This window comes from Columba livia, chromosome 4, assembly GCF_036013475.1.
Source record: "Columba livia isolate bColLiv1 breed racing homer chromosome 4, bColLiv1.pat.W.v2, whole genome shotgun sequence".
Lineage (NCBI taxonomy): Eukaryota > Metazoa > Chordata > Aves > Columbiformes > Columbidae > Columba > Columba livia.
This window is the reverse complement of record NC_088605.1, coordinates 46,361,099-46,384,000: the sequence shown is the minus strand read 5'-3', so window position 1 is coordinate 46,384,000 and position 22,902 is coordinate 46,361,099. Positions and strand designations below refer to the sequence as shown.

Below are 22,902 nucleotides of genomic sequence, written 5' to 3'. Positions count from 1 at the left end.
TAAAAAAGCCAGGCTACCCATTACCCTAGCATGAGATCTTTGAATATCAGCCAGTTACAGCATGTGGCACTAAGTCCAGGCTGAATTAGAAATATGTGCTGAGTTGGCTGTGGGAGAGCTCATGTTGAGTCAGTCTGCAGACTCTTATTGATCAGTAGTATATTTAAGGTCAATATTGCATACTCTCCCAGCAGAGACTACCATGTCATAAATATTTGAATTTATTTTTGAGACTACTGCTCTTAAATATTGTGGAAAAAAGAGGGAGAAAAATGAATTCAGAGGGTGTTCATACATAGCATCCTGATTTATGGAAGTGTGCATGGTAGCTGTTTCTGTAATGCTGCCTAATTACAAGACTGGCACTCCTAAATATGCCTTAGCCTTTAAGCTGAGCAATTAACAGATCTGTTTGCAGTTTGTCAAAACACATCAAGTTCAAAGGTTGCAGAAAATTTTTATTGTGTTTATCCATTTTGGCCATTTTCTCCTTACATTTTGTACCTCTGTATCATTTAGTGTCACTGAGGGTTTTGTGCGTGCATGAAATGCTAAGCTGGCTCATTGACAGTAAACATTTGTGAAAACAGCTTTTAAATGTATGTCTTTTTATCTTTAGAAAAATGTTCTGTGCAGTAATTACTGATTTTTATTTTTGGATTTTGTTATATCTCCCAACATACTTTGAATCCTCAGGCAGAACGTGCAGCTCTAATAGAAGAACTTGCTGCCCTTCGGCAGAAAAAAGAGCAGCTAAAGGCAGAAATAGAGAAATACAGAGAATGTGATCCAGATGTCATTGAAGAAATGCGTAAGTTTTATAGTGTTTAAAGTAAATTTTTGCGTGAAAAGGCATGCATTTCTTTAGTTTAAAATCTGGTATGCAGAGATAAGCTCAAGAATAGCTGCTTTTCTTTTTAAAGCTGCAAGCAATACAATACAGGTATAGTGACCGTTTCTTTTTGTGTTCTGTCATATTGGATAAGGTACTTTTAATTGATATTTACTCTGCCAACAACTGAGCAGTTAACAAACAGTCCTAAAATGGAAATACTCTGATGCATTATAATTAATATCACGACCATTTATTCTGGAAATATATGAATTCTATAACTTCTAAGTGTCCTGAAGCCTAGAATGTCTTTTGGAAGAGTATTCACTGGCTCCTGTTTACCTTCAATTCCATGCTAGCAAAACAAATATCTTTCTACTTCCATTGTCTTTGTTGTGGATTAGTGGAATGCACCTCACTCAGAAGAGAAAAGTAGCAAAATATTTATTGAGGTAAAATAAAATTTGACTGAGTTCAGTGAATTATATGGAATTTAGCAGAGTTAACAGTGGTATGACAAGGTTCAACAAGTTTGATGGCAAGATTGACCTTAGTAATTACTGCATGGAGGAAATATACAGAGGAAAATTGAGGTAACCTCGAGTTAGAATATTTCACACAGAGACTGGAGATGCAAAGAGTAAGGGAACCCTCCAGTTGAGTAATGTTTCATTAGTATCAATTTGGCATGCAATCAGAGTTATCAAAGTTACTATACTACAGGGTTATATGTGATATCAGTCACTTAACGATCTGCTGTTGGTAAAAGGTCTCTGTGCCTCAAGGAGTAACCCTCAGAGGTGTCCCAGCTCAAGGGGGGGTGACCACTGTTCAACCACACTGCTGAGCAGGGATTGTTCAGAGGAGGCTCACCCAGGCTGTTGTATTTATGGAATAAAGTGGTTGGCTCATAGTAAAATCACACAGAATCACACACAGAATCACAGAATCGACTGGGTTGGAAAAGACCTCAGAGATCATCGAGTCCAACCCTTGGTCCAACTCTAGTCCGTTTACTAGATCATGGCACTAAGTGCCATGTCCAATCTCAGTTTAAAAACCTCTAGGGACGGCGAGTCCACTACCTCCCTGGGCAGGCCATTCCAATGCCTGATCACTCTCTCTGTAAAGAATTTCTTTCTAATATCCAGCCTAAATTTCCCCTGGTAGAGTTTAAGCCCATGCCCCCTTGTCCTATTGCTAACTGCCTGGGAGAAGAGACCAATCCCCACCTGGCTATAACTTCCCTTCAGGTAGTTACAGAGAGTGATGAGGTCACCTCTAAGCCTCCTCTTCTCCAGACTAAACAACCCCAGCTCCCTCAGCCTCTCCCCATAGGTCTTATGTTCAAGTCCCTTCACCAGTTGTGTTGCTCTTCTCTGGACCTGCTCCAGCACTTCAATGTCTTTCCTGAACTGAGGGGCCCAGAACTGAACACAATACTCCAGGTGTGGGAAAGGTATGCATGAGACTCCTCATGCCCACAACTTTCTTTGTTTGTTGATAAATGAGTCTTGGAAAAGCTGCCCGCTGTTCATCCATCTCTCACATGATGGGTGTTCCAAGCTCGTGGGCATCGATACTCACTGTGCCACTCTGCTCCTCTTGTGGGGAGCTGGGGAAGTTCATGGCCCAGCCACGGCTCAGGCCTTTGCCTTTGCTGCTCCGGAGCCTGCACCAAACCATCGCCAGCCTGGTCAAGGGGTTGAGTGCACCTGTCACAGTCTTGTCTATTTAGAACATAAGCATTTAATTAGAGACCCTCAGTTTGTACTTATTGATAATTATACTGTTGACATACTGTTTGTACTGTCTCTGAGTTTCAGTTAGAGTTTCTAATTCTAATGGAATATGAGGAATGATGAGTGACTAATACTTAAGACAGTATTGGGCACTGAAATGTACTTAATATTCTGATCCTTAGCATGAAAAATGAAAAGCATGCATGAGATTTTGTTGAATTTTCTCTACTTCAACTTCCATGTTTTATTTATTAGGGTCTTACATTGCTACCCAAATACCACTGCATGTTCAGTTGCTGTAATGGCAAAATGCAATTACAGAGTGATGAGGAACAGGTACAGACCTTTTTCTGAGAAGATATCTGCTTGAATTTTTCTCTTTCCTTATTCTTCTAACAAAGTCTACGGCTTTAGAAATGTGCTGAGGAAAAGCCAGGAACATAAACAGAGTTGGAAGCACATCCCAAAACTGGACTGATATTTATTTTGAGGGGCTGTGACATTTTTTGTCAGCTGCATTATCTTTCCCTAAGGATGTAATGGTATGCCAGGGAATAAGCGAAGTCAAGACCTGAGGTTAGTTACTGTGCTGTAAATCCCTTGCTGTGTGCTCTCCTGAGGACATGTAACAGACACATTCCAGCTGATTCCAGCTGTAAAAATGAATGAGGTTAGGCAGATAACTGCCAGCAGAGATATTCATAGTGCCAGGTATTTTAGCTGCTGAGATACCCTTATAGCAAGTGTTGCACTAGATGATCTGAAGAGCCTCTCTTTTGAAGTGTTTGCAGTGGGCATGTTACTGAATACTAGGCACAAGGGGGCAAATCACAGCTTGAATACTAGTGCTACCTGCATTAGCTGGTGAACGCAGAGACTAATACCCTGAAAAAGGGAAAAGGGAAAGAAATGTAATCATTAGTTGCTTTGGTCATGCCCTTCTCTTCTCTCTCTCTCTCTCTTTTCTTTTTTTTTTTTTTTTAAGTTTTTGGAAGTTCCACTTGAGCTTCTGCAGTGTAGGGATGAGCATTTAAGGGTAAGATTAACCTTGCTGGGCTACCTCTAGGATTCCCAGGGGAATATGCAGTCATGTTTTGAAAATAATTTCTTCCTCACCTCCAATTCAAAAGTTTGATTTGTTGTATATTTCATCAGTCATTGTTGCACTGACAGTTCACATTGTTGCTTGCAATGTATGAGTCAATAAATGGTGATGTCAGTTTTGGGAGCTTAATGTTTTTGTTGAATGGAATTTTACAGGATTTAAGCATTGGAGGGGGAAGATTGAAGGTATTTCTCTCATTCCAGAGTGTGGGGAAGTGTAAAGGCAAATGATGCAGAAAGTTATGGTTTTTAGTGTAAGAAAGCAATAAAAATCTCAGGCAACGGAAGGTGTTTGGCTAGATGTGTAAGTTACTGATGCTGTTTCATCAAATAACCTTGGATCAAAGTTACAGGATCAGAGGTTTTAAAGCATTTTCAAACTGCACGTGTGTGATGTGATTTTCTACTAGGTGTACCATTTAGATAACATAATCCTTGTGATTATTTTCAGTTAGATTATCTGAGCAGATTGCTAACTTTAGTTTAATTTTGAGTGAGAAATCAGAGATGGCTGTTATGTCTTCCGTGTGGTATGTTTGCTAATATTTATGGGACTGGTCTTACATGTTGCCTATCAGCATTCCTGTTCTATCTAGTATGGTTTTAGAATCTTTTGTAATCAGTAGTTGTCACTTTCTACATTTGGGTTTTCCCTCTTCTTCCTTAATGATTTCAGCCTGTAAGGAAATACTTCTGCTGCTCAATCAATTTCCCATGCCAAATCAAAGAGCCGCATTGTTTTTTGGTTGTGGTATTTTAGGGATGTATCAAATTGTCATCTGATTTCAGTGGCCTTCAAATTTGGTGAATGCTTTGCTGTGCCTTTTTAATTGCTCTTTCACTCAAAGGAGTATTGCAGAAGCAAACCTATTGGTGTTTGATAGGTTTACGTTCTACAGCGACGAGCCTCATTGAGACGCACGCACACACCAATTCCAGGGTCAAAATGAAGTCTGGATGATTCAATAGCAAATATTTGAAGACTCAATTAAAAGCTGAACATCTGTCTTGCTTCCTGAGTCTTGTGGTGGGAAAGTCATGTTTGACCATGTAACTAAATACACTGTAATGCCTATTCACAAGGGAACAAACCAGAATGCTAAAATATTAACTGTTTTTTGCTGACTTTGCTGCCTGTCCATTTAATATCAGTAACAAGGGGTTTGCTATATGTTTTGGCTTAATTTTCTTGGCTTTCGTATTAGAGAGCTGAAATATACTCTAATGCCTTCCCAAGTTTACAACAGATGAACACAGAATTTCAGTATTTGTATGTAACAATTAACTACAATAAATGGCAGAAGAAACAAGATTTAGGTACTGGCCACTAGAGGAAGCTACATAATAGTCTGGTCTTGTGGATTTATTTGGATAATTCTATCTTACAGGTAGGGTGTTGTAAAAATACATTTAGAATTGCAAAACATGTGGATTTATTTTAATGACCACTGTAGTTCAGTGGTTGAAGCTCTTCTTTGCTACTTGGAAATGTTGATTACACCATCTTGCGTGACTTAGGATTGAATAATAAATTCTTCCTCAACATTAAAGGCAGTAAAACTGACAACAATCATCAGAAGTAAAAAACCAACCAAACAAAAAAACCTGGGATTTTATACTTCTGTTAAACTTGTAATCCTGCTTTATCTGGCACAGGACAGAGCCCTTGCTTCTCAGCTTTGAGGCAGATTTTTGTAGGCTGAGAATATTCTCATGGGGAAGCAGCCATTGTGGAGAAGAGATTCTTTATTCCTCCAGGAGAAAGGCTTATATGACATAATGTGTGTGTGCAAAGTTGGATATATGCAATGCTGCTAGATTCCCTGTGGATTACAGTAGAGGACAAAGGCACGGCGAATGCAAGCTTTCAATAATTTGTAATTTATCCAGATCTTTGTAAGGACAAAAAAAACCCCAAACAATCAACCTTCATATGACATCAAGATTAAGCTGCTGCATAAGTTTAATTCTTTCTGCATGCCAAAGAGAGATATTAAGGGACTTACAAAGGTTTTTTTGACAATTAATTTTATAGAAAGTTTTATCTTGCAGTCTAAGTATATAAATGATATGGAATTTGCTCTGAGTTGTTGGCCAGCTTGTAATTGGAAACAGCTAAACATTTTCAGTGTTCACTGTAAAATAAACATTTCTAGAATTTCAAGCTTTTTGTTCTTCCACTGTAATTAGAGGAATGTAGATTTATACTATATTAAAACACTGTTGGGTCTTAACTTCTTTTTTTTCCACAGTAGCTATGCTTCAGTTACTTTGTGCCTTTGCATAGGACAGTAATGTCAGAAACAGATATATGCTGACTGCAGTCAGTGTCTTCCGTGTGGTATGTTTACTAATATTTATGGGACTGGTCTTAAATGTTGCCTGTCAGCATTCCTGTTCTGTTTAGTATGGTTTTAGAATGTCCAAGTAGTACTGCTAATTATTGTGTCTTAACCTTTAAAACAGTGATCCGGATGTGTCTAGACAAACTGTATTCTCAAAAATTAGCAAACTGCCAGATACAACACATGTACTGCAGTAATTTTGGTGTCAGCCTTCTTACTTCTGCTCTCTTCACTTATTTTTACCCTGTAGCAAGAGGTGTAAGTGGTTCAAATGGATAGGATTTCGAACCACAAATATCCAGATAGTTATCCTCGAATAGTGTAGTCTCAGAAGCATCGCTACCAGTCTGGTTCATGGTTAGATTATTTTCTAAAATGAACACTTACATGGCTGTGTGAAAATAAATTTTGGGAAAACATCCAGACTTACTGAGTACTGTGAAAATGTCATGCTATATGTAGTATGTTCTTTAAAGTGTCTTTTTTTTCATTGTAGATGCTTCAAAAATTTCTCATTCTGATGTTTCTAAATGAAAGATTTCAGCTTGACAAACTGTTGTGAAGAATTGTACTGGGGTATACAGACAGTATAAGAAAATAGTTCTGGGTTTGTCCTTTCCTCATTCATCTTAATATCATGAGGCTGAATGCTGAAAACATAATCTTGATTTAGCTGCTGGATTTTGTGGGTTGCATAGTTTGGATTTTGTTTGGTTGGTTTGGGATTTTTGTTGTTGTTGATACACCTAGCTATTATGTTCTAACTGTTACGTTCAAATCAATTTGAAAACCTGTTATGTATACAGATGCATTTTATGTTACAGAAACTTAGTACCATCTGCACATATATTCCTAAGGTACAAAGCTTAAAGTGAAATGTGGGGTTTTTGACTGAAGCTGAGGTTCAGAAGCATCATCTAGCTTTCAGCGAAAGGCCCTAATTCTCAGCTTTTCAGATAATTTCTCCATCTCTGTGTTTGGCCTCATTTTGGACTGTAGCTAAGAGGTTGGTCTGCAATGAAAAACTGTCCTAATGTTTAGACACATGCATCTTTGTGATTTTATACCTTAAGCATATTCTAGCAAGACTATTCTTCCTGGAGAGTGTTAACTTAGGCCAGCTTGCTTTGAAATGAAGCTGCATTTTAGCTGGTTAAGCATTAAAAAAAATTTAAAAATAATAATAAAAAAATCACTTGTGTTTTTGCCAGTGGGGTTTTGCTTGGATGCTTGGAAAAGAAGCAGTTGAAAGATCAGATCTTTAGCTAATATATATAACACCCTGCTTAAATAAACTGGCTACTCTGGCAAGTTACCTTTTCTTTAAATTAAATGAGAGTGCTCACAGGACTTATTTTTGTTCTTTCTGTTTATCGTGTTCCTTATTTGTGGCAGAAAAAAAAATGTAGGGTAATAAGTAGATGGGTGAAATATGTGGGAATAATTTTATTGTCTGAGCCAGTAAATCTTTATGGCAAAAGCTGTTGAGCTGCTTAGGAATGGTAGACACTTGATAAAATTTGTGACGTGGAAAATGGCTACTTGTGACTACATTTTTGGTACTGCTTGATTTAGAAATGAATTGGTAGCCATCCATGTGGTCATGTTTTAAAGCCCTTAGGAGAGCACCAAATGGAAGTAATCTATACATCATTTATATATGAAACAAAAATGCTTTTGTGGAATGATTATTTTGCTTCTCTCTCCTAGTGTTAGACCCGCTAGGTTAGTTGCGTATGGTAGCCTTTATTCAGATTGTTTTGGTAAACTTACGGTGATATTAAAAGGAATTAAAAAAAAAAAAAAATACTGGTTTATATGTTTTCATGACTTTCATATGCAAAATGAGGTCAGAAAAGGTACTGCAGATTTTTGATTAGTTGTCTTGATTAGTTGTCTTTGATTAGTGCTAAGTTGCAGGATGGTCAAATGTGGTCTTCCTTGGCCTTTTTTAAAAAAAAGTGTTGCCAGTCTCACATGTTAGGAAATCTCCCATATGGTATGGGATGGTAGAGTTTATCTGGATTAGGACTGTATATTGCAACTGTATATTGCTAATATAAATACCTTGTTCTGTGCTATTTAACTGTAGACATTTTGCAGGGCAGGTTTTTTGAGTACAAAACTAATCCTGGCACTGGTAGTGTATTTGAGAGTATTTCCAATGTTGTGTTTGTTTTTTTTTTCCCTCCTCACTTTAACATCTTAGGAGGTAGTTTTACTGGAAAGAACAGGATATCAGAAAAAAACATCAGGAATAGAGAAGCCATTTGGCTACACCTAGAAGAACACAGAGATTTTTTATCTTTGCTGCTGTAAGAGACCTTGGCAGACTGGGAGAAGTTTGGTGTTTTGACTCAGTTTTGCATGATACCGTGGCAAGGAAAGTAGGGAAATACAATCCTGATGAAATTGCAGTTGTATGAATCTCAAACAACACCATAATTGTACTCATGATGTATTCATTAGTAACTAAGTGTCACAAAGGGAGTTTGAATCTAGTTCTAATAGGATCTGTGATGTATGTGCATCTGCTCAGGATTTGTATTAATGAGCTGGATAATAGAACAGAAGATACGCTTTTCTTACATTTGCAGGTGATGAAACTAGGAGAGGCTGCATAGACAAAGGACAAGGTGAGATTTCAAGATGAGCACAATGAACTGCAAAGAAAATCTGAAAAACACTGAACAAAATTCATTAGTGGCAAGTGCAAGGACGTATATGCATTCAAGGATATTGTGTTACACAAATAATCTAGAGCAGCTGGTTAAGGGGGGGAAGGTTTGAAAAAGATATCAGGGTTATAGTAGTTTACAAGTTGAACAGGAGACATTCTTGTTGAGAAAAATCATAATCACCATACTAAGATACCTCTCATTGCTGGCTATGTTTCTGCTTCTGCATGAAAGTCTTTCTACTCAAGGTGCATTAGTGAGGCTTGAGTTTTAACTCTCTGTCAGTTTTGGATATCCTACTTGAGAGGCATATAACTAACTAGGGAGAATTCAAAGTAGAGCAAAAGTACCAGACATTGAGCAGCCATGTTCTGGGAGAAAAAATATTTACAAAAATAGGGCTCAAAAGAAGACTGCTTCTAGTTAGTTTCACATACCTGTATGTCCTTCAAAAAGGAAAAGAACAGACTTTTGCTCAGGTTTATGGAGAACTCGGCAATAAGTAATAGCCTTAAATTTCAGGGGAAAACAAGTTAGATGAAAAACTATTCTAATGGCAGCAACAGTCAAACACAGAACTGGATTGCCTGGGAAGGTCATAAAAGCTCTAACACTGGAAACCTTAAAACCAGGCTACAAATGCCTTAGAAATGGCATAGGTAAGGCTGGATATGCAGTAAGTGATGGGTGCAGAGACTGGAGGACCTCCTGCGATGCTGTCCAGACACTTGTCTGCAACTTGCATGACATGTGAGGTGTGCAGCAGAGTGACGTCCTGAATGGGACAAAACCCAGAGTGCTCTGGGATGGGCCTCCTCGCAAAGTGCCGTTCAGCAGCACAGAAGTTTACAAGTTCCTTTAGCTGTGCTGCGGCTATGGCGTTAATTAGTAAATGAAGTGGGGAGGAAGGAGTTGTCCACTGAAGGAAAAACAGTGTTGTTAGGATGCCCTGAATCAGAAAGCTGGTGTACTTTTTTCTCTTTTGTAAGCACATTGCTTCCCGCTCTTCTTTGGATAAGAGTAGATGTATTTTAGCTATGCAACTAAGATTTCAGCTTGGGCTTTCAGGTAGAGTACTTGAAAGGTAAATGATCTTTTGCTGTGGGTACATGAATATAGCAAACTTAAGTGCAAGAGCATGTATTTTGCATAGAGGAATCTTTTGGTAGCAATTCTGACAAATTCTGTTGGACATTTTTCAAAGAGACAATGTGTACATCCTGATGAAATTTGACAGTGTGACCTTTTCACATGGGACAGAAGGAGCTTTTACTGATGAGACTTGACACTTTTTTCAAACACACTAACAAAGATCACAGACCCTTTAAAAGCATATTCCCAGAGACGTGGATCAGCTTATTATTAGCTTTACTATGCAGTGCTGTGTCTCACCACAGAGACAAGGCTGGAGCTTTGTTATGTATTTGCTCAGGCATATTTGCAAGCACATGTGTGCACACACGCACAGAGCTGTTGCAACAGAAATGCTAATTTAATTCACTTATATATAAAAATTTTGTATTTTTCTATTACAAGTGTCTTATTTCTGAAACTTTATTCAGAGTCTAAATGTAAAGAGAGATACTCTTTTATTATTTAATAGTATGTCTGTATAAATGGTTCTGTTGAATTTGTGATATCATTTAAATGAGAAATCATACCCATGCGTTGACTTAAATTTAGTCATGAATTCTGAAGCATTGTTACTTGTTGATTAATATAATGGGGATAAGTTTTATGTGGGATACTGGAGTATGAGGGTAGAATGATGTGTTATTTTGGATTCGGAGGACTTGGCAGAATTCTGATGTGCTGTTCTACACAAGAGCTCTTTATTTTGCGTATAAGAGGAAACACCTCTTTAAAAAGCATGGGGGAAAGTAAAGACTGCATATAGTGTAGAGGTATCTCTGCCTAGTACTTCGTTACAAAACATTCTTGTGAAGCTGTTCTCACTGTGTTGTGAGTTACCCTGCTGACAGTGTTGTAGACTACTTAGTCTCAAGGATACTCAAATGTGGACCAGACACGAATAGCCTCCAATGGCAAACTACAGTCTGTTGATGAGGGTCTCTGGTGTCAGTTTGTGGATGGACATGTCAGAAGGAGTTATTAGGCAGTTATCTTTTGTACTCTCTGGATCACAGGTAATCTTGAAAGTCTTTTCCAACCTAAATGATTCTATGTATAATTTCTATGTTCACCTTCTACCCTGACCTTTAGAGGTGGGCTCTTTATTTGCAAGAGACATTTTCATTAATGGGGAAGATTTCAGAAATTTTGCAGGATATTATAATGGTGCTTCTGCAAGAGAGGTAGAGAAACATAAATCTGTTGCAGTGTGGTGATAGGTTTTTGGAAAGTGAGGACAGACTGCAAGCAAGAGCATGGTTAACTCTACAGAAGGCAGTGGATAATTGGAGTAATTTGAGATTCAAGTTCATATATTGTTCTTATGGTAGTTGCCATTTTTCATATTTAAATTCAGTCCAAGTGGGTGCAGAATTATTACTGGAATTCAGATCCCCCTAATGCAATTAATTTACCCTGATGGGTTCCATGAAAGAGGTTGGGAAGCTTTGGGCTAATAATCCTCACTGGCCTGTGAGAACAGTTGCAGCTGTTCTCTGCATTTCGTGCAGAAGAGTTGCGATTCACACTGTAAAATTACTGCCTCACACACGTGCTGAAGGCTGCAGTTGTGTTTTGCATGTATCTGCAAACAGACCCCCAGGTTGATGGGTGACTGCTTGAAAAGATGCTGGTTCCCTCTGCAGTCCTGCATCTTTTAAGGGAGGAAATCCATACAAATCTCTTGTGGCATTAGTCGTGGTAGGTCAAAACCAGCACCAAACGGTGCTAGTTTTAGAAATGTAACGAGCTTTTGTTGTTCTGTAGAATTAGAGATTCCAGGACCTGAAAATTTTGTTTACACATAAAAACAGTAGTTACAATAATCCTTAAAGTTACCCTGAAAATACCAGACTATAAACTGCAAGAGGAAAGAAAGCTACAGCTCTTTCTTCACTTCCAAGCCTATAGGTGGTTGTGAGCTGGTTCTGGCTGTTGAGATGTTTTTAGTATGGTTGTTGGAGCTGTAGTATTAGTATGTCACATTTACAGTCTGGTTTTGAATACTGTTCAGTGACTGCTTCCTTAGTATTTCCTTAATTATATCTGTAGGACTTAAAAGAGCTTTTTTAATGAACCTGAAAGCAGGTTTGGAAAATGTTTGGGAGGACATGGTGGTGGTTGTTGCTATCGCAACTGTTTTTCACCAAGGGAAGTGTCTGAAGTCTGATAGAAAGTCTTAGTCTCCTGGAGCATATATATGTCTTGTGTTGATGATGCATGTCATGGTCTTCCCCTCTGGTAGAAATATTTGAGGCTTCGACAGGTTTTAGCCATTACATTTTGGAATGCGAATAGGACCTTCAATTTGGACCACCACCCCTTCCAGGAATAAAGTAAGCGAATCTTAGGGAAGGGGGAAAGAGGCGGCTGTAGTTGTGCTGTATGCTCAGAATGACGGTCAGGCTTCCTGGGGCAGATCAGAAACAACATGGCCTGACCATGCTAAGGTTTGAGCCAATACATGTTTCCAGTTAGATTTGTTCAGGAGCATTGCCGTGTCAACGTTTTTTGTGCTGCGGGACTTCACTCCTGAGCAGGTGCTGTCCGTTGCTTTAGAAGGCTTCTGACGGCACCTCCTGCAGTTGTCCCCATGTCCTTTTGTCAGCTCTGTCTCCTGGCATGCCTCTGAATCCCTGCGGGTTGCTGGTAGAATGTCACTCGCGTGCATTAAAAAGCAAGTTTCCAACCCTCCCTCGCTTTCTTTTCAGACATTGAGTGCTGTTGGGCATTCCTTTGCCTACCTTTGCTTTACTCCAAGGGTGTACAGGGGATTGTCGCTGTGATTGGGACAGTCACAGATGCTTAGGACGATGGTCAGTTTTCTAGAATCTGGGGTTTTAGAGTTCCATGCAGTTCTACAGATATACCTGGGGATGAGGGAAGAAGAGACTTCCACAAGGACTGGCCAACACTAACTCTTTGACCCTTAGTCTTTCACTGTTCAGGATATTTTTCCAGGTGTGTTGCTAATGTAACAGACTAGTGTTGCAAGCCATGCTGCTCCTGGGCCCTGCATTGCTGTACACACAGATGTTGCTCCTGGGCCCTGCCTTGCTATACACACAGGTGTTGCTTTTGTTCCATTCAGGAGAGAAAATGCAAGTTTCCATTTTCCTTCTTAAAAAATGCCAAGTGTATCCTCTGGTTACCAGTTCCAGGCACAGGTGTGTGTCTCAGCCAAGTGAAGTGACTCATATCCTGCAGGCCTGGGAGCAAGAAAGTCTATTGATGCATTGTTACACAAATTGGTGAAATAAATATGTTGTGTCCAGAGCAAGTGGATTATTCTCTTGCTTCCAGACAGCAATTGTATATATTGTCAGCCTATGTGCAGACGTATAGACATAAAGTAGAGCATAACTATGGCCTAACAGTGGTAATGAGAACATCTGGAAGCATCTGGAACATATATTGCCTCCTGTATTGCTCACCTCTTCTGCACGTTTGGCCCTTTCATTGTCTTGCACAGCTTTTGTACGGAAGCAAAATCAAGTTCTGGTAGAGCAGCTGTGGTCAGCAGGAGCATCTGCAGGACTCCAGCTGAGCTTGGGACCCAGTGGTTGTGGTGGTTTTGGCAACTTGCCAGTTGCCCTCAGTGCTGTCTCCAAGTTTCTCCTTTTTACAGTTCACACAGTTTGTGTCCTGATTCTTCTTTGGTGTATGTGTATTAAGTTCCCATGCTATTGTCTTCGTTAGGCCTTAAACTGTCTTTTCAGTGCAATCTAAAAACCAGGAAGACAATGGCTGTACAATGCTGTGGAGCTAGAGAACAGGTAGTCAGAAGGAGCATGACACTGAATTCCATGAGTACACAAAAGCAGGTGTGTCTGGGGGATGTCTATTTTACTACTCCTCCTTTCCTGCACCTTCTATGCATGTTCACATACAGATGACTCAACTAATGAAAGTTCCAACAAACAAGTGTAAAAGGTTTCCAGAAAGTAGTCAAGGTGCAGATTCCTTAATTTCTCTCAGTCCTTGTGATGGAGTTGGGGTCCTCTGGAAGAAGCTGTCGGTGATGCAGATGTAGCTGGTGTCTTCAGGTGATGTAGGCCCATAACTGCCAATATCTGTTTCTCCCTCCTCTTTCAGGCATGGTGTTGGGTACAGCAGGCAGACAAGATCCAGCAGTGGAATTGTAGGCAAGAGTTGAGCTTGATCCCAAGGCATTTTAATCTTGAATTCAGACAGCTAAATGCTCACCCCATAGCCAGGAGGCAACAGCTGAGGTGGTGACAGTAGTTTCTGGAGGATGGATGAGGTGTATTGAGGTCTCCGTGAAGGAATTTGTGGTTAAGCAGACTGCAGTGGCATCCTGCAGCAGGAGCAGTGACAGTCTCACTTGGTGACAAGAGACATTGTAAGCTGTCTTGCTTGAATGAGCTTGCTCAGGCTGGACATGAGGAACAAACAGGTGCCTTGCAACTTGCCAAGCTAGCTGGCATTGCTGTTGATACAATACGCCTGATGGTCTAAGCAACTTTCAACATGGCAGAATAAATCCATACCTGCATTCCTGTATGTTATTGTACATATGAGTGAGTGGGGGAGCCAGGCTAAATAGGAAATTGCAAACAGCAAACACTTGCCCCAGCCTCTTGTGAATGCATTTCCTGGAGATATCATGTGCCTCAGGCTTTACAAGTGGCTCTTGTTTCCCCAAACCTGACCCATGGCAGCAGAGTGACACAGTCATGTGTGTTCCCAGCTTCTGAAAGACCGAGGCAGCCTCTTCTTTGATATTAAACCAGATTGTTTGAATGTTACCTTCCCCATCGTGAAGTTATGGCTCCACTCGTGATCCTTCTACACTTCTACCATGACACTGTGCTGCCAGTCTGTGATCAGTCCCAGGTGATGCATGGAAGGAATGACATGGTTAAAATATTTCTTCATTTTATTTGTATAAATTTCACTCTCAGGAGTTTCTTTAATTGTTTTTTTTGTTTGTTTTTAGTTCTCGGTTATTTAAGTTGTTGAAGGCACTGCCCACTCTGGGATTTCCCTGTTAGAGCTTTCTGCTCTTAGTACCATGATTTCATTTCTAGGCACAGCTCAGTTATAGGCAGCCACTGCCATTCTAACCACCCTGTTGCCCAACCTGTATCTGCTGGTCACTTTAGCCTTTTCTTTGACTGCGGCAAGAAATCACATTTTAAAAACACACCATCACACGTATGTATTTGAACATGTGTTTGCAATGTTTGAAGGTTGACAATGCACCATACTACCACTGTCTGGGTTTTTTTATGCACCGTACCATATGGTCACTGTGCCCTAAGCACAGGGCTGCGTACCAAAAGCTGCAGGAATGTCGAGCTGCTGCGTGATGCAGAAGTTGGGGGCTCAGCTGGTCAGCTGCTGCCAGCAGAGCGGAGATTTCTGCAGAGACCTGGCACGTGCTGTGGAGCAGGCTGGCTCACCCGCCGTGGGGATGCTGTCACCTTGCAGCTCTGCATCCCCAGAGTTTAATATCATCCTACTTTCCCCCCGCTTCATTTCAAACTTCATTACTTGGAGTGAAATACAGCTTTCTAGTTTTACTCTAGAGTTTCAAGAAAATGCTGAGGGAACTATCATAGGTAACACATTTAAAATCTTGCCCAGTGGAAGCCCTTACTCTGCAGACTGGCTTTAAGTAGCATTAGGTAAAGTATTGTTCAAAATGTCATTGACTGCCAGTATGTTGTCAGTGCTGCCAGCCCTGGAACTGAACAAGTAGGGGTGGCAACAAGAAATCAGCAAAGGAAATAAGGAATAGCATGCAAGCAAGCAAAAATACCATCTTCTCACCCTCTCCCTTCTTTTGCCCATCTTAATTTTCTGCTATGCCCAAACCTTCTGATTATGGGTCATTTTTAGAAACTACACTGGTTTTAAAATGGTATTTTACTCTGAATTAAACATTTTTCACATGGTTTATTGAAGTATTAAGGGTAGAATAATGAGTGCTTACCTTCCTGTGTGCTAGCAGATGATTTTTCAAGATAATTTAATTTTGCCTGAAGTATAATCTTTAAAACAATGGATACTTGATCATGTATTCACTTCTCAGTACCCCTGAAGATAACTTTCATGCTGACCATTCCACAGAGTATTATCAAGCAAGTACAAACAAGACTAGCTGGAAGTAACTGTTATGTGTGGGCGTGAGAATCGTAATAATTCTGATAAATTCCCATGCTACAAACCAACCTGCTCGATTTGATTCAGTATTTACTTTAATGGGAGCAAGGTGATCCAACAGGAATTTTTCTTGATACTGTTTTGCCTCATGGAAACTATATAAAAGCTATTTGTAGTAATGGTAATTTACCATTATCTGTTTAACTCTGGAGCAGTAGTAAGGCTGGGAAGCCAAGCTTGATAACCAGGAGCATTATTTTGTCTTCATTTAATTGAGGTGGTTCTCAAAGACAGGGAAGCCTTCCAGAACTAGATGCTTAACTTCTGGATTAATGTGATAGGCTGTAACACTTGTCTTTTTCTTATCTATATAGAGCCATGCCTATCTATGTAATGGATTACTTATGTATAGAGAGGATTATAAAATATTTTCCACCTCAGTTGCCTCTAGTATCTTCAGGCCATGTATCTAGTTCCAATCTTGGTACAGACAATTAAGCCCCCAGGCAAACCAGACCAGGGTTATTACATTTTTAAATACACTTCCAAAACTCAAAGTTGCTCATATGGTATCTTTTGTGTTTCTTTGCTGCTGTTTAACTTAGCTTTGTGCTTGTTGGAACCTTAAAAGTGTAAAGCAGAAGGGGGGTTTGGATGCAGTACAGTAACTTCCTTACAGTGTATGGTTCCCTAAAAATGACATCAATTAAAAAAATTAATCTCTGTGCCTTGAAATCATTAATTGTATGATTTTACTCTGATGTATTTTTTTTCTTCCCTATTTCAGGACAAACAAACAAAGTAGCCAAGGAGGCGGCCAATAGATGGACTGGTGTGTATGCATTTATATTGCTTAACAGAGCTTCGGACTAGAAGAATTTGAGTAAAAAGAGTCCTTATTGTTAACAATTTTAAATTTCATTAAAATTTGATGTAGGATGGCCCTCACTTGTAAAAAGATACAGAAATATATTTTGCTTATAAATCATCACGATTCAAAATAATACATTCTCTCAGTTTGGTTAGTGAATGTAACATAGCAGGTTTGTTCTTCTGGAACTATCTTGCACACCATGTTAAAACTGGCAGCTCATTTTTTGGCTGAGTTTAAATCTCTTGAAGATGAGGAAAACTTTGAGACTGAAAATGATGGTGGTTAGTTTGGCAGTGTCATAATTTGAGATATTCAGAAAGTTTAATTCTTTCTTTCTGAATTTTTGTCTATTTCTAAGCAGTAAAATGCTCTGTGGAACCTTATTGCTGCTACCATATGATTGATGCTAATGTAAAGTAGGTATTTCTGAAGCTAATTCATCAGCTTTAACATGCAGGAAAACTGCTACTCGGTTTTGAAGATTCCTGTGATAACATTTGTATGGAAGTTTAACTCAATTTTCTGGTTTTGCTCAGCTTTGCTATTGTTGTGGGTTGAGATAAGAACAGTTTAATAGGACAGCAAAGGAAAATAATAATATTAGAATATACAAAACAAGTGATACACAATGCAATGCAATTGCTCAAGTTCATTCCCAAGCAGCAGTATTTGCCCCTCAGACAACTCCTGTTTATTTACTGAGCGTGACATCGTATGGTATAGAACACCTCTTTGGCCAGCCTGGGTCAGCTGTCCTGACTGTGCCCCCTCCAGCTTTTCGTGTACCTGGAAGAGCATAGGAAGGTAAAAAAGTCCTTGACTACTTGGCAATAACTAAAACATCAATATATTATCAAGATTCTTCTCATACTCAATCCAAAACACAGCACTATACCAGCTACTAGAAAGAAAATTAACTCTTGCCCAGCTGAAACAAGGACAGCTATATTGCTATAATTTCCATTTTGCAGAGCAAGTGATATGTCCTTTTTTAAAAAATTATTTGGAAAATTGTAACATTTTTGTTTAGAATTCACCTACTTCTGATGGACTGCTCGCTATTCTTGGTTATGCCAAGTGCAGCAAGATATAGTCATAGTCTTCTGTCTATTGTATCTTCATTTGCACTGGCTTGTTTACTGCATATGGGGAAGCAAGGTTGTTATGTATTTGAAAATAACTTCTAGGGGTCCTGTTATCAGGGCTTTCTACTGTTGGCAACAGGCTGTTGGTCTCAAGATGGTAAGACTGTAGCAAGTACTTTGCTGTTTAATAAGACAATTTGGTTACATGCTGTAGCATAGTTTTTCTTTTGAAGAGACAGTTTTAAACCAAAGTGTCTGGTGGTCAAAGAAAAAAGTATTTCTCAGGTGTTCAGGCACAGTGAATACTTCCTGTCTTATGCTGCAATTTATGGTGTTAGCAATGAAATGGTGAGTTTCAATCAATACTACAGTGAAAAATGGTGTTAAATTGAAGAGAATGTATATGCTAAAATAATAGTTATGTGATGCTAAAAGAGAAATGCTGGCTAAAATAAAGCTATTGAATCTTTTCTTATTTACTTTCAAATAGAATACATATTATCTGAACAAACAGGATTAGAGAGGACCGTATGGTTAATTTGAATCTGATTTTTGCAGTTGTAGACAGTCACACAGTATGTGTCTAGTTGAACAAGGACCTATAAAGTACTTATTATGCATATTCACACTTTCCTCATCACTCTATAGCAGGCTTACACTGTAATTGTAGCTTTCACTCTTCTCATACAAGAGTAAGATAAGATCAAGGAAACCTCAAAAACAGAAGACATATTTTACTTAGTACTGAGTAAAACATGTCATTAACAAAAGCGTCCCATTTTCTGTTCTAAATCTGCTTAATAATAGTGTTCCCCTCTATCTTTCCTTTTCACATATGTGCTGATAGTGCAAATGGAAGGATTTTGTTGTAGCCAACATTGTAGCTCTTGCTTTCCTAAACATTAAAAACTGAATATTTTTCATTCTGTTTACAGATAACATCTTTTCAATAAAATCCTGGGCCAAGCGTAAATTTGGATTTGAAGAGAGCAGAATAGACAAAAGTTTTGGAATCCCAGAAGATTTGGATTACATTGATTAGTGCTGAGCAGTTGATGGCTGACACAGTTGTACATAGTTTGTTGTATATTATCAATTAGCATTTAAATGTGTATCTGAATCCCCTCCAAACAGCCGACTACCCTTTAATTTGCAGGTTTTGTTAAAGTTAATCAAATTCTAAAACTATTTGTTGCATTTCCTTTTTTTTTCCGTGTATTCTCTGGACAGTAAATCACTGCGTTACTTCTATGAAAGACAAACTGAAAATGGATAGTGCTTATAGAAAATATCACAAAGTCCTGAGGCTGGTTTTTACTCTTATTTTGCTTAACTGCAAGTAGAAGCTCCAGGGATTTATGTTTAAACATGTTGAAGGGTTTGGAGTGGAAATAACAGGGAGCAATATGGAATAGAATTAATTTTTCCCTCATCTTGACAATGAAATAAAAAAGATGCAGAATCCATTAATGGAAAACAGTGAAGATGGTAAGGATGTGAGCAGAAAGACTGAGGCCTGATTTCAAGTTGTTCTTTATTGTATTGCTAGAACTGCTTGTAAATTTAGTGACAATATTTTGTGTGTTGTTGGAAAACACTAGTTCATCAGAGCTAAATCTGTTCCAGCGGATGTACTGGATTTGAGACCAAGAAACGTTCTCTGGTCAACCCTTTGCACCACAGTACACCAGGATTTAGGATGCTAATTTGGGATGTGAGAGACCAAATTCCATTTTCTGTTCAAATTTAATTGAAGATGCTGAGCATCTTTGGGTTTATTTACATTTTTCAATTTCAGACTAAAAAAGCAGCAAATCAAAATAATGCATTTCAGAATGTCTCAGTTTTGTTTGGTGAAATTTCACAAGCATCTCACTCTTTTATCAGCTTCTGGTTTCTAGCTATGATCAGTGCATGACTACAAAGAGAGGGATGGAGGGTCCAGGCTGTTTTTGTCCCTCCCACAGCTATGGATTGCAAGATGGCATTTCTCCTGTTCCCCTCTGGAGGATATAGGCTTTACCTTTACAGGGCAGAGTGGCCTGCTGCAAGGTAGATGTGTGTAAATGTCTGTCTGCCTTTGATGTAACCTCTGATGAGAGTATCGCTGAGAAGGTGACATTTAGCTGGAGATGTGCTCAGAAGTCTGTCTCCCGTGACCTTTCCAATTAAAATGTTTCCTTGCAGTTCAGTGTGTGTTAAAATCCAAGGATTTCAGGTTTGCCCCTGGCTATTGTTCTTCCACATCTATGAAGACAGAAAAGTAATTGGGAAGTTACCAAGTGGAAGATTTTCCTCTTACAGAGGTATTGTTGCAAGCTGTCTGTTACCCAAAGGAAAACGTATGTGATGCCTGGCACGCAGTAAAATGTCATCGTGCTTACAGCGTCATTGCGATGGAGGCATTTCCTTTTCTGTATTTGGAAAGATTTTATTCCTAATATGTCTGATATTTAATGTGTGTTGATAACTAAGTAACAGCTCACCAGCTGCTAATTGGTAAAAGCTTGATGGAAGTAGGTAGTAATGAGCTGCATGCAGTGTTTTTTACCAGGCCTGGCTTTTGCCCTGTGCATGGAGTGCCCTCCACTAAAGCTACATGGTGCTGCCAAACCAAGGTACTGATATACATGTAGCGTGGGTGGCGGTTCTAACAGTTGGATTTTGTGCTGTGAAGCACTAGAGAAAGCTTTTTCTGTTCTTTGTAGAATATCTTTCTTAAGAGATTATTTTTTATTTTTTCCCCTAAGCGTCTGTTTTTTCTATGAATCAGTTCTGTACCACCTGACAGGTGTCAGAAGCTCCTCAGCCCACCTGCATTTGAGAACACATATCTGCCACACACGCAAAAGATGGTGACTCAAAGGCTTGTTCATATGAAGGAATGTTGAGCGCACGAACTTGTAGATGGTTCTTTCTTCTTAGAATCACTTTCACATGGCTGAAATTCTGCTTGTCAAGGAGTCTCGGGTAGTTTATGGCCTGTAGTAGTTAGAGCACCAAGACTTCCTCTGGTACCTGTGGGATGAGGGTTTCTTACTGATTTTTACTGCTTTGGCTACTTTCCAAATTCAAAAGAAAATGAGGATGACCAGTTATGTAAGTTTAGCTGCAATATTGTGGCTTCCTGTCTGTAGAGTGAAAGCATTGTGGACTGCAATAAACCCATTAAATACAATAAATAGCAGTTAAATAACTGTAATTGAGGTAGACTTGCTTGGAGGTGCTGTAGTCAGTCAGCGTGAGAGATACGTTTAAAATGTCAAACGCAGCCCTCATGCTTTGGACACAAAACTTAAGTAGTTTGAGTGCAAGGAATTTTCAGCAATGTAATTTGCTGTTGAGTTTTGTTTTCATTTTATGGGTGCAGAATAGAAGACAGATATGCAATCATACTCTGTTTTCTACTCGTGTCTTCTTCTGGTGTTGGTTAGCAAGCCTGGTGGGAGAATGCATCTCCTCCCATAAGGACACAATTTTGGCACAGCTAGAACAGAAATTTCTCAGCTAAAGGGAGACAGGGAAGAAGAGGTGCATTATTACCAGAAACTGATGCTTGTTACTCCAGTGAAGTCGATGTATTTCACACTACCTTTCTCATGATTCTACATTCTTTTAGTGAAGGTGTCTTTCAACAGGAAAAGCAAATCCAGATCCTTTCTGAGACAAAAAGAGACAATTTATGTGTCTTGAATATTCCAGGACACTTTCAGACTGCTGCATCTGCTCACTTTTAGAGCTTTTTTTCTTAAAAAAAAAAAAGATACTCATCAGACTGCTGAATCACACAGTATGAAACCAGGTATAATTATGTGATTTCAGATGTGTGTTCACTTTCATTTTTAAGAACAGCTAAGACTTTTGTTTTCTGCTCAGTTAAAAGTGGCTAAAAGTTAAAATTATTTTCCTTCTGAGGTGTGTTTGGCTATTAGCCTATAACAGAATGAAAACAATCAATCTGATCTTGTGTCCTGGTTTGTTTCTTCAGAGTTTTCTTAAGACAGACTCTTGGATATCTAAAGAATCTGACATGGAAATAGTGGGGTTTACATGCTTACTTCTGCTGTCATTCTTGTGGTTATGTCCCAGCTATATTATGTATATGTCTTCCTCTTTTTTTTTTTTTTTTTCTTCCTGCTGCCCTGAATGGTTTTTTTGCCCATGTAAGGTAAATATTTTCAACTGTTATAGCTCAGTCAGGAGGTCAGGCCCTTACTACACTTCAGGTTTATAATTAAAGCAGCTACTAGTGCAAAGTGTGAAAATCAAAGGCAGTTCTTTTTAGCAGAGTCTGCAGCTCTGACAGGAGCACTGTCAGGTCCAGCTTTTCAAAATAATCTCATGAGGAGTTTATCACTACAGTACTAAGATGGGCTGTTGGGTAAGGCTACTACTTGGGACTGATTAGCCACTGTGAAGCAGACCTAGACACCGGAGAAAATATTTGTACCTGATCTATTTAGGAACCTGACTGCATCTGCCCTGAAAAAACATATTTTTTTCTCAGCTTTTCTTTTAACTAGTCAAGCATGGACTGTACAGCTCCTTTTGTGGTACCTGCAGAGCACTAAAATGTTAACAGTCACAAGAGTGTTGGTTTTGATGTAATCCAGCTGCTAAGCCTTTCATTAATGCACCCTCTGAAATGTCATTACTTTTTGGGGATGTAGTAACCTACATGTTTTAAAAAGGAAAATCCAGGCTCTGATGCAAAGGGTACAGTGATGCTGTGACCAAGTGGCAAAACCGGAACTGAAACTTATTACAGGAGTGATGGGAAAAGAAACCCAATATGTGATGGTGACTACAAAGTTTGATGCAAGAGCTCCTTACAGAGTCCTGTCACCCAGCTGTATTTCTGCCAGTCAGATGATCTGGCTGGTGCTTATCTTCACCTTGTTTCTTGCAGAGGTGAGATTGGTATGATTATGTTTTCTGTCATTTCTCTCTGCCTTTTCCCTCCCAGTGCTCTTAAATTTCAC

The 22,902-nt window shown here is 39.1% G+C and overlaps 1 protein-coding gene across 4 annotated transcripts in view; it reads left to right on the top strand.

The window, feature by feature from the left end:
• Nucleotides 1-21,882, top strand: part of MND1 (meiotic nuclear divisions 1) — a 44,142-nt gene extending 22,260 nt beyond the window's left edge. For 3 of the 4 annotated variants that reach the window (XM_065062734.1, XM_065062737.1, XM_065062738.1), the window contains 3 exons: nucleotides 697-811; nucleotides 16,749-16,793; nucleotides 18,856-21,882. In XM_065062734.1, the coding sequence (XP_064918806.1) occupies nucleotides 697-811; nucleotides 16,749-16,793; nucleotides 18,856-18,962 (267 nt within the window). In that variant the 3' untranslated portion in view covers nucleotides 18,963-21,882. The other variant, XM_065062735.1, reaches the window with a different exon arrangement.
• Nucleotides 21,883-22,902: the final 1,020 nt, after the last annotated feature.